We start from the raw sequence: 12244 nt of genomic DNA on the forward strand, positions 1-12244 counted from the left end.
AAGCTGAATCAATTGCTGAAATTATATTAATTCTAAAAATGCTGCAATCAAGTACAAAGAGATGCATTCCAAAGGCCAAACCCTAAGGGAATGACGTCTAGAATATTACAACAGAGAATGAACGTCCTCTATTGCCAAAAAAGGAGTGTTTTTCACACATCCAAGCTCTTATCTAATGCAAATCATAATCATCCGATACAATAATCCGATGCTCAACAATGAGACTTTCAGCCCTATTTATCCTTTTCTTCATCCTTCTGGAAGGAACTAAAACATTAATTAATTGCAAGGGCTAGAAGCTTCCTCCTTCCAATAATTAATGCATACCCTAAAAACTCCTCCCTGGAAATAATTAATTAAATCGAGAGGCTTCCGTCCTTCCAATAATTAATACATACCCTAGAAGCTACTCCCTTGTAATTAATAATTAAATTAATTAAATACAAAGTCACCTTTAAATTTAATGACTTTATAAAAAATTAATTTAATTTTTTCTTATCCTCCACTTAGACTTTGGAGAACGTGAAGGCCAAAAGATGGGATCATTACATACTATGAAACACATTTTATCTCTGCTGGGACTTTTATTTGAAGGAAAAAAAGATTTGGAAACTTATAATGTTGCTGAAACTAACAGAAAACTTGATAAATTTTGTTTGGAAACTGAAACTCCAACTTTGAAATGGTCTTCTTCCTTTACTGGTGGCTATTATAAGTATCATTATTGTTTCAAAAAGATACATCTAATGTCTTTATCCGTCATTTTTAACAAAATTTTGAAACAACAAGTCTAATTTCTTTTTTTCTCTTTTGATGGTTCTTTCTTAGAAAATCATAATAAAGTGGCTTTCTCCTTTTCTCACCGTGATTAGGCTCCCTGCTGTTGTAGAAGATATTTGGCACATTCTTCACTTGATATCTCTTTCTCTTATTGTGAAATTTGCACATTCAACAGAATCCTTGCATTTAATGATAACCTAAAGTTTTGAAACCACCATGAATTCTGTATTCAATCCTCTTGTTTGATGACTACCTGTTTGCACCAATATCAGAGAAAGTTTCTTTTACTGTCTTCTTTGCTTGTAAATTGTTACAAGAAACATTAGATGTTGAGAATTATCCAAATACTCATTGTCTTTGCATGCTGAAATGACGCTCTCCTTGTTAGGATATTCTGAATTTCATGTGATATTTAGGCTATCCTTTATGAGGTTCGAGCATGGGTTCGTGACACTCATAAATGATTTATTTATCTCAAAACTAGACTTCAATTATCACTACTTACTTTTCTTTCATGATGAAATGCATCAATAGATAGAGTATGTAGTCGTAGATATAGGTAGTCATTGCTTAGATCCTTCAGGATCTAACATTAGTTGCTTCATTTTTTTTGCAGCTGCTGGAGAACGTGAAGCTCAGAGCTAGACAAGTGTGACAAGGACAAAAATCATAACCAGTCAAAGCAACAGGCAATGACTGGTTATCTCTACTCCTATTTCTTTCATGTATATATTATCTGTTCGTATATTTCTTGATGAAAGAAAACTAACTAGTTATCCTCACGACTTGTGTGAGATTTTCTCTATTCAGCACATTAATTCATTTCATATTTTGTAAAAATGAAAATTGTACATATCAGCTGATGATCTATACAATGAACATTGTATCTCTTTTGCTCATGATTTCGTATATGATTGCAAAAATGATGAAAATGAATAGAAAATGAATGTTTTCTTCTGCAACTCTTTCTATGATGTTACTTGAAGTAAAATTTAGCATGTGTAAAATTTTGGTAACAATAAGTAAGAAATATATAAATAGGAATAGTAAGGTAAATATAGAGAGTTTAAGAATTAAGGAAACATAAAAATATAGAAATACTATTCTTAGAGAGGAGGGATATGAGGAGAGGATAGGTGGAAAGAGAAACATTACTATTAAGATTTTTTGCCAATAGAGAGGAGGATTACGCGGGCAAGCCTTTCAAGAGGTTGAAAAGAGGAGAGATATCGAGTCTAAGGAGGAAAGATAGGAGGAGGGGAAGGATAACGACGAGGAAGATGAGAATCAGGGGAGTGGGGAAGAGACAGAGCGCGATTTTGAGGAATTTGGGTCCAACCACTACACTTGTATGATTTCGGGCAAAGACAAGAATGTGGTTTGGAGGAATTTCAATAATGTTTCTGCAAGGATGGGCTTAAGAGAGAGATGATTAAAACTCTAGGTAAGGAGAATAAAGAGGGCAAAATACAAATGGAGGAGTTGATTGACCTTGCCCTTATTATTTTGAGTGACATCACCAAGGAAAACCCTCAGATGGATGTGCTTAACAATGCAAAAAACAACGCTATTGATAGCTATCAAACCACTAAATGGACTTACCATGAAATCTAGGAGCTCAAATACAAAGTGGGAAGATTGGAGAGGGATAATTGCAACACACAAAATAGGAAAACTAAGGAGGTAGATGAGATGGAAAACAAAGTGGAGGAAGTGAAGAGTAGAATTCAGACCATGGAGGGCATTGTGTAAAAAATTGCTGAGCAAAGCCATAACATTCTGAAAGCGTCAAATGATAATATAAAGGTGCTCATAAACAAAATTGAAGAACACACGATAGATAAGGAGGATGACCAATCTCCCAACTGCAGCAAAGATAAGTCTCCTGAGGAGGATCGAGGAAGAGAACTAGATCCAACACAAAGGAGAAGGACATCCAGGAACCTAACAAAGATCTTTCAGACCTCAAAGAGGTGGTTGGAAGAATGTTTGAGCTGGAGATTCGAGTTGCAGAAATCCTTAGAGAAATTGCTTGAGTTGATCTCCTGGCTTTTGGGTCTTTCCTAATTTTTTGCCCTGCTTCCCTATTATTATTTAATTTTATTTAATTTTTCTTTAAGTGCTTTTTGTAAGTTAAATTTTAAGTTCTGTAGAGTTTTAGGACCCCATTAAAACCTATTTTCCTTAATAAAAAATATAAAAATATAGAAATTTTATAAATATATAATAATAATAATCATCATATATGCAGCGCTCAACACTACAAGTTATAGAAAAATGATATTTAAAAAAAATATGGTTCACTCATTCATTGGGTGGCCTAACGGTCAAAAAAAAGTTCCCTTCACGTAAAAGGTACAAAAAGGTAAAAGAAAATAAAAAACAAAAGCTAAAATTCAGATAACATTAAATCCATACGATGTGATGAGAACAGTCGATAGAGGATAACGTAAAAATAAAAAATAATTCAATCCGTTCTTGTCCACACAGTCCGTTACAAACCAGAAAATATGACTTCTAATTCGAAATCCTGTGTCACCGTGAAATGAGATTTCCCTGTAATGGCCTTTACCAGACGCAACATTTCCTCAGTAATACCCACATCTGCAGTTGTTCTCATATCCAATGCCTCTCCCAGATATGCAGTTGCCTGCAAAACCTTAAAATTCTCTATACTATATAAAGCCCTGAAGTTACGAGCTGCAGGGAAAGAGAGCTATGACAGCAAGGAGACCGAGGTTCGAATCTCGCACGAATTGGACACCCTTGGCAAGCAATCCGTATTGCAGAACAAGGAGGATTTATTGAGAAAAGTGTCGGCGGCCAAAGATGCTGAAGAAGTTCTGAATATAATTGAGGATAAATTTGAAGGAATTGGCGGTGGGATTATTAGCGGCGAGGATTGTGCGGCCATTATTAGTGCGGCGCTCGCGCGGAATAATGTGGACTTGGCCTTTTCTATATTGCAGGCCATGCGCTGCAATTTGATTCAGAAGACGCTGGAAAGAAAATTAGGAGGTAAAAAAGAAAAGAAATTAAGCAAACTCGTAAATACTTTGCTTTATTTTGAGGCTCACAAAACTATTTTATTCCATGAGTAATTGGCTCATCGCCGAGTCCAGACCAGTAATGGCGACACTCCTGCTTATATTTCTCGTTTTTCCGCGACGCCAAGGAGTAATTAGGCCATCACCTGGCCCAAGCTGGTTTCTTAGTTTTACTTTCAGGGTTATTAGCATTTTCCTTGGCGTAATTGGGACATCACTTAGCGCACACCCGTTACACTTCGAGGAATACCAATACTCTCAATTATTTTTTCCCGCAGAATAATTAAGACAAAACCAGGCCCAAAGTGATTTCTACTTTATTATTGAGTCTCATTAGCCTATTTTTCTTCCGATAATTGGAACATCACGAGGCCCGGACCGGCTATAAGAAAACCCAATCCTCACATTTCTTTCAGTCTACTTTTTCCTACAAACGGCAATTAGGACGTCACCAGGGGCACATGGCTGCGTCCTTAGGCTGAGAGGCGATTAGTACTCGAGTCTCCTGCCACGGTAAACCACCTTAAAATGATGTGGGTACTAGGCGACTACTGTTTGGGTGTTTTTCCTCCGTAAGCCATCTTCTTATAGTGTAGGTGCAAGGGGATTTCAATGACCTTTATGTAAATGAATAATTTTTTTCTTTCCCAAAATAATTTTGTCAGTTCCAGGAATGCTCCCTAGAAAGTGCCCTGCCATTCTGTAAAACTACTTCCCTATTTCATTACATATCTTTTATTATGACCTCTTTAAGAATGTGGATACTATTAGTAATAGTAAGTGCTTTTTACCATGTCTAACTACATTCGAGGTCCTTAGTGTTCCTGAAGTCAAGCATCAGCCCCTACTCTGATACCATTTTGGAAGATTAATACAGGACATGACTTGAAAGGAAATCTTCTACTGGCTGGTGGATTGCAATACCATGGATCTTTGACTAAAGACATTTGTTAATATTGCTTTAATGTTACATTTTTGTGTATACTGAATTAATTATGATGTGCCTTCAATCTACTTGATTTGTTCCACGGTGTGCAACCCCGCCTCCCCACTAAAAAAAAACTTGCACTTTTAATACCTTTGCTCACCGGTTACTTGTACATGTGTTACAACAGATATTGAACCCTCTCTTGGAGAGATATATCTCTAGTCAGTAGGAGACTTAATTGGGAACTGTCTTTCCAAAGTTTATAAATACATTATATAAATTGCATTTTTCTGTGATTAATCATTAATGTTCCACTGGGTTTCCGCAACAGGGAGCAGGATGCACAGTAACATGTTTACAGCAGAGGATGGGAGGTCCTCTTTTTCCTTCCGGGGCAGCAGGGCATGACAATTAAAAATAAGGAAAAATCTAAAAATAAAATTAAACTTCAAATTATTCATATTGTAAGGCATTAATCATAGTCAATATAGAACCATATTACAAGGCATACATGATCACATCATATTCACCATACACACATTGTACATAACATTATAATTGAATTGAGAGTTCACTTGAGAGTGAACACACAAATTGACAAGTCATTGTTTCCATTTCCAATGTGCGTCTATAATGAATGAAATAAAATACTCAAAAGCAACAACTACAGAATGGGCACATAGATATTTTGAGGGTGGGGTTTGGTCCCAGCAGCTGAAAGGGTGCTTGGCTGCACTTTTATATAGTTGAGCGCTGGTGCAGGAGCAGGAGCACACAGGCAGGCAGACAAGTGGCAACACCAAAAACATTTATTGGTTTGATTTGTTTAGCTTAGTTTTGGGTTTGTTTAGCATCTCTCCATGTTATCAGCTCTGGTTGTCTGTTCAGTTTAGCTGTGACAAGCATGTTATATGTGGTCTCTTCTCTTTGATGAGAGCTTTGGTTTAGGGAATGAACATCCATCAAATCATAAAAGTTTAAATATTGTTAGATGTTGTAGTTGCAACTGCTTGGGTATACATGTATGCATATGTGGAAGCACAGACAGGGCACATGAATTATTTGACATAATGCCTCAAAGATGTCTCATTGACACAATGTTTGCAAGATATGCACAAAATGGATCCATCAAACAGGTTTTAAAACTTTCAAGCGAGTGAATTGGCAGTAGTAGAGAAAAATTCCACAACTTTTGCCATCTTGAAATGGGAGTTTTGTAGCAAGGTAAAAATTCATAAGGCTGCATTTTCTCGGGAAAAATAGACATAGGCAGGAGAAAGTGAAGTGGTCGTTCACGTAGGAGTTGAAGAGGTTTAACTAAAGTTTCATTGGACCAAGTAAAGATGATGATAACACCTATGCATTGTGGTGGAAAAAAGAGTGTCACAATCTGTGTAGAACACCTTATGAAATAGAGGTAAGGAAAAGTATCATGTGTAGAAGCAGTAATGTGTAGGAGAAGGGGAAGTCGAAGAGAGAGGTCAAGGGGTGTGAAGATGTGGTACCAGAGAGGGAGAAGAATAAAACAATCTGGAGATAAGGGTTTGTGCAAAAAGAGATTAGTAGTGATCTGAGTGAAGAGAGTAAGTCTGCTATTGGAGTTGAATGGGGCTGTGTAGAAGGTAAGAACTGTAGAATAAGGAATAGAGGAACCAAGTCCATGCTAGTAGAATATTGGACAGTGCGGTAAGGTTGAAAAGTAAGCACATAAAATCAGGGATGCACAAAGAAAGAGGAGACGTAGTCAAAAGAATAGAGCCCTATGTGGAGAAGTAGAGGGGGTCATGGAACAACCTGTCGATAGAGAAGAGACAAAGGCAAAGTTTGGAGGCATCAAAGTACATGTCGATGTGCAGATTTAAGTCATTGAGTGGAATGGTTGCCCATCTTGGAGTGTAGCATAGAAGTATAGAGAGGAGAATAGCTGTGCAAGGAATCTTAATTGTATATTACAGAATCTAAGAATGGACCACAATAGGAGAATAGTGTTAATTGTACGATTGTTTCTGCAAATGTAGAATCATAGCCATTGTTATTGATGAAATGCAGATTTGGATCTCATATAGATATGAGAGGAGGAGACATGAGACATGTCTCTATGGTGTAAACATCATTTAAATAATATTATATTAACATGAATAATAATAATATGTATTATAATATCAATACACACACACACACACACACAATAATATATATTATTAACATGGATAAGTATATATAGGAAATGATGATTACCAATAACAATAATGAACATCAGTTTGAATCAATCTGACTGAAACTACAACTTTAACACTCCCTCTTAGCTAGGGAGGATTTGTAGAACGCATTATGCTCTCAAGTATATGAAGAGATATCATCTTAGTATGATATTCAATTCCCTATGAGGGTAAATTTGACACCTTTCATAACACACAATTGAAACAATTTTTCATAACTTAAATATAGCTTAAACACCACCTTAAGTGTGGTCTATAATAGTAACTATGTGATGGTGTTTGGCAAGATCCAGCCCAAAGAACCATAACAAGTTGGTTATCATGGTGTCCAGCAAAATCCGGCCCAAAGAACCATGATGAGTTGGTTATCATGGTGTTCGGCAAAATCCAACCCAAAGAACCATGATAACAGGTCTACCATTTATAAGATTGTCACCTTACAATGGTTACCTTTTGTCTATTTGTTATCATGACTTCCAGCACTCTGGGACAACAACTTATTGAAGTTTGTCATGATAACAGGTCTAACATTTATAAGATCATCACCTTACAATGGTTACCTTCTGTTTATATGTCAATGAAAGATCGTCACCTTTCATTACATATCATATGTGAAATAGTAACCACCATGAACCAAGTCAGAGGGTGGTGCAAAGGCTTTCACCTCAATTCTCTCTTATAGAGAAGAATATGTTACAAGGAATTTTACTTAGAACTTCTCCTCATAAAGAAGATATTATTCACAAAGGATTGCACCTCAAAAATACTCCCTTTGAACAATGATCCTAGGAAGTCAAGTCCAGTAGTTACTCCCCCCAAGGATTCTTGTCAGACTCAGTCTGAATCTGATATCAATTTTTTGATTTTTTGGTGATAAGTCATCACTTGCTCATGATATTGTTGGTAAACAGATTCGTCCTTTCTTGTTTCTTAGGAATATGACTCTTAGTGCCCAAATCATGAACAATATCTGGTTACAACAGTTGAAAAGCCGTTCTCTAATTATTGGCTTTTCTCTGAATTGGTAGGTACAACTCCCTTATGGAATGATATACAATGAATTATGTTTAGATCCTAAAACTAACACAGGGTATGCTCTTAACCTGAGAGCAGAAGAGGCAAACCGAATTAAGCCTAAACAGAACTTAATCCAGGTAAGGGGAACTTTCTAGTCTATGAACCAAATGGTAGAACTCACACATCCTATGAATTCATACACTCAACACTTAACTAATCTACAACAACTATTAACAGAGATATAAATGAAATTTAAAAAAAATAAATTCTAATGAGTCCTTCTCCGAATATTCCACAGCACATCCTACTGGGTTTATTCACAACCTCAAAACAAAGGAATGAAACATCCTTTCCTTCCTACTGTAACTTAGTTTAAGAGAAAGAATCAGCTAATTAACAACTATCAACTCATTGGAACAGAAAAAAATTGACATAAAATACTCTCTAATTGATTCTGCAACATCAAGTATCCGACACCAAAATTTTGCCGACCCTCCATTAATCATTCAACTTCATACATATAGAGTTTGAGAGATGACCGTTACAATAGGAATTTTAATTGGTTCATCTTCTGAGGATGACAAATGGCAAGATGCCAGTTTGTCGTATTACAAAATTTACAAAATTTGCAAAGTTTACAATAGAAAATTAAAAGGGAGCGTCAGCTAAATCACTTAGACTTCTTTCCTTTTTCAGTTTTCGCTCTATATGCTTTAGTAGCAACTATAATTGGAATCAATTCTTCGTGATTAGGCACATGTACATTAGTGGACCTTAAGAGGCACTTCGAATGCTCTCGAGCTAGCTCCTTCACTGCATTTAGCTGACTTGTCAATTCTTCAGCAGCCACGTGTACGCATCCACCAAGCGTCTGTAGCTCTATCACTCTGTTTTGACTCCTTGAAGCCATTCCCGACAGGTTACTCAAGTACATGGAGAAGTTGTTCTTCATTACCTCCACTCCAATAAGAGCTTTCCCTTGACCGCTAGTTTGTGGATTAGTACGTAATCCTTTCATCATTCAAATGCCCTGTCTTGAGTTTTCTTCACTTTATCTCCTGTTTCCTTGAGTCCTTCTTTAGCTTCTTGAATCATCTCTAGCTTGAATTGCATACCTTGAAGCCATTCAAACAAAGGCTCAGTTCCTTTCTTTAAAATTTTCGCTTCAACTGCCTCCTTTGCCTTCATCTGGATGATCATTTTCAGGGGAGAAATGCACTCATCACATCTTGCCTTCTCCGCGGCCAAAGTGTTGTGATTAGATATGATATTATCCTGCTCAGTTTCCAATCGAAGGATAACATTTCCAATTTGATCGATCAGAGCAACTCCATCTGCATTGAGTTTCTCAATCCATTCTTTTTCGATCTGGCCAAAATGCCTATCTTTCTGAAGTTGTGAGATGAAAGCTTGCACTTCTTTTGCTTTAGGGTTCTCAGTAGCAGGCACACCAGTAATGGTTGCCAATGGAACAATTAACTGCTTGATAAATCTTTTCAATTCTTCTATCTCGGCCTTCATCTTGATTTTTGACAATTTGAGGTTCTCCAGTTGTTCTTCTATCACCTCATTACTTGATCTCCATAGGCCCACCTTTGTATCATGTCTAGCCTCTCCAAGATCAATTGAATGTAGAGTGAAATCATCAAGCATCATGTCTTCAATTCTCCTTGCTTTGTTTGGCTTTGCTATCTCCATGGTTAAGTGTCCTATTTTTGGATCTTGCCCAAGTATTGATAGTCTTCTGCTTCTTAGCTTTCACTATTGCAGACCCAGAGCGAACTGCTTGAGACACAGTATCTTTTATAGGGATACTCTCCTCTTTTCTCTTTCTCTTCCTTTCTAAGATGTCTTCTAGCCAGGACTCTGTACTAATCACTTTAGAAACAGCCCCAAGTGACTCTATACTGAACATTTTCTTCTTCACCGGAGTCACTACCACTGTAGTTGCAGAAAAAGGATTCTTTGGATCTTGAAAAAGAAGCCTAGATGAACTTAGGGCTTTCTCTTCCTCTTGAGTTTTCTTCAGAGCTTCATCAGATTTAGTGGACTCGCTACTATTGCTTTTTTCATCCACGATTTCTACTATTTGAATGGGGGAACCAGTTGTCTTCAAAAGAGGAGCGATTGCAGATGGACCAGGGCTATGATGAGGAGATGGAGTTGGAGTAATGTGAGGAGATGGAGTTGGAGTAACGTGAGTGAGACTGGAGCAGTAACACCATCTTTCAGCTCTTCAGTCCTCTTTTCTTCGGTGCTAGCTTGGGCTCCAATACCTGGTAGAGGACCGCCCTGGCAAGTTGGAGTTATTGAAATGTTCTTCTTTGGGGGTTGATCACCTCCTCTTGCAGATTGAGCTGGTCCTTAAGCAGCTGTGGTTGTAATATTGGGTGTGGCACTCTGAGAAGAAGTGGAAGTAGCAGCGGCTGGAGAAGCTTGAGTAGTCTTGCTCTTACTCCAGCCCTTTTTTGCCATCCACTTGACCCATTTTCCAGTTCTCTTGACGATTCAGGCCATCATAACATGAAGGTCTTCTTCCATATCAACATAAGGCTCATAATTGATTGGAGTATTTCTCAATTTGGTCAAATATGTATTACTATACATATTTTGCCCATCATCTTCTAGCCCTTCCACATCTAAGTTAATACCATATGTCTTTATTTGATCCATTGTCAATCTAGCAAAAGCTCGATCTCGGCTCTCCAACTCATCTTTACAATCCGCCCAATAATCCTCCACAGTAGTAACATGCTTGATTACGCTTCCAATCTGAAGCACATCTCTGGCATACCCATTTGGGTCAAACATAGGCCTCACCACTTCATACTCCTCTAACTTGTACTTGTTCTCAAATGTCTTAAGCATATTTTTAGCATTTGATCGAGTCTCACAACTGTAGGCCCCAACTTTCATGGGGAATTCATACCCCTTCTTCCTCAAACTGGCGCTCAACATGTTCACCTGAATCGCTTGCCCCACGATCTCAATGAGTACAATCATGTCGTTCAGGTATCTAGGTAGCTTCAAAGGAAATCCATCAAATGCTACAAGATGCAAATAAGAAAAAGATGAGAATTGAATGAAAAAACGGCCAAATTGATTGATGACCGCCATTGCTTTTGGACTGAATCTCCACTCCGAACATCCTTGGAGTTCCCTGCACATTCTCATTGTGAATGCATCATTTACTCAGATATATTCCGCATAACTATTTTGCAACTACAGACATGGATAAAATTCATAGCTTTTCACATCATCAGGAAAATTCTCTAATCTGGGCAGTCCCGACCACAATTGTAGGGAAGCCAACATATATATCAAAAAAGAAGACATATAAAATGAATTGTAGAACTTAGCCCAGAGCCCTAGACAGATGTTCACTTACCTCATATGCCCAGTCAACATATTGTGTATCTGAGCAAATAATTTGCACCAAAAAGAAGTATTGTTCTACAAAATTAAGGGCTTCTACCTCACCTTTAAGTCGATGCAAGAGGACCAGAATGTCCACAATCTCAGGCTTGAGATCAGTGCCGAAAAGGGTTTTAGGGACCTTACTCTTAGCTCCCCTTGGCTTTTGGAACCAAGAACTCATGATCTCGTTTCGCCACACCATCTTCTTCAGAGAGAATTCAGACATAGCTCCTCCAATTGTTAATTCAGAGAACTCCTCTCATTTTGGAATCTGCAGGCAGTTCACTACCGCTTGCCTATCAATTGAGATTAGCACTATTTGATCTGGTAGTAAGATTTGCTTTGTATCTGGATTGTAATGATTGATGCATTCAATAATCAACTCTGGAGCTTGTATTGCTACTGGAAATCCGGCTGCCTCTACTAATCCACTTCCTTGAAGTTTCTTTGTTATGGGGTGAATTGGCTCTGTCCTTAGTCTCCTTTGGAAGTCTTGCATGTTGAAGAAGCGAAGTGAAGTGTCTGTGATATTTTGCCATATAGACTTGATTCCACCCAGTCCATCAAAACTGGTGAATCTTGTTGCCATTTTGTCTGATATGAAGGTAAACTGAAATCGAATAATTGCAAATAGTGCAAAGAGTGAACCTTGTAACTTTGAAAATTTTCGGAAGCACTATTCAGCATAATAGTTCAAAAGAGAAAGCAGTGATTTGAAAATCTGTTACACTTATCTTTATATAAGAACCCTTAATCTATCCATTGATTTGCATGATCTATGCCACATTAGCAAATTTAAGGATAAATCCGTTGAATTAGTAAATGTGTGGGTTCTA

The 12244-nt window shown here is 37.5% G+C and overlaps 1 protein-coding gene across 1 annotated transcript in view; it reads left to right on the forward strand.

The window, feature by feature from the left end:
- Positions 1-3207: 3207 nt before the first annotated feature.
- LOC149541485 (Pentatricopeptide repeat (PPR) superfamily protein) overlaps positions 3208-12244 on the forward strand; it is a 131467-nt gene continuing 122430 nt past the window's right edge. The window contains exon 1 of the mRNA XM_089796738.1: positions 3208-3798. Coding sequence (XP_089652864.1) covers positions 3342-3798 — 457 coding nt within the window. The 5' untranslated portion in view covers positions 3208-3341. The remainder of the gene's footprint in view (positions 3799-12244) is intronic.

The sequence above is a fragment of the Cupressus sempervirens genome, chromosome 8 (assembly GCF_028749045.1).
Source record: "Cupressus sempervirens isolate cs-2001-9-10 chromosome 8, ASM2874904v1, whole genome shotgun sequence".
NCBI lineage: Eukaryota > Viridiplantae > Streptophyta > Pinopsida > Cupressales > Cupressaceae > Cupressus > Cupressus sempervirens.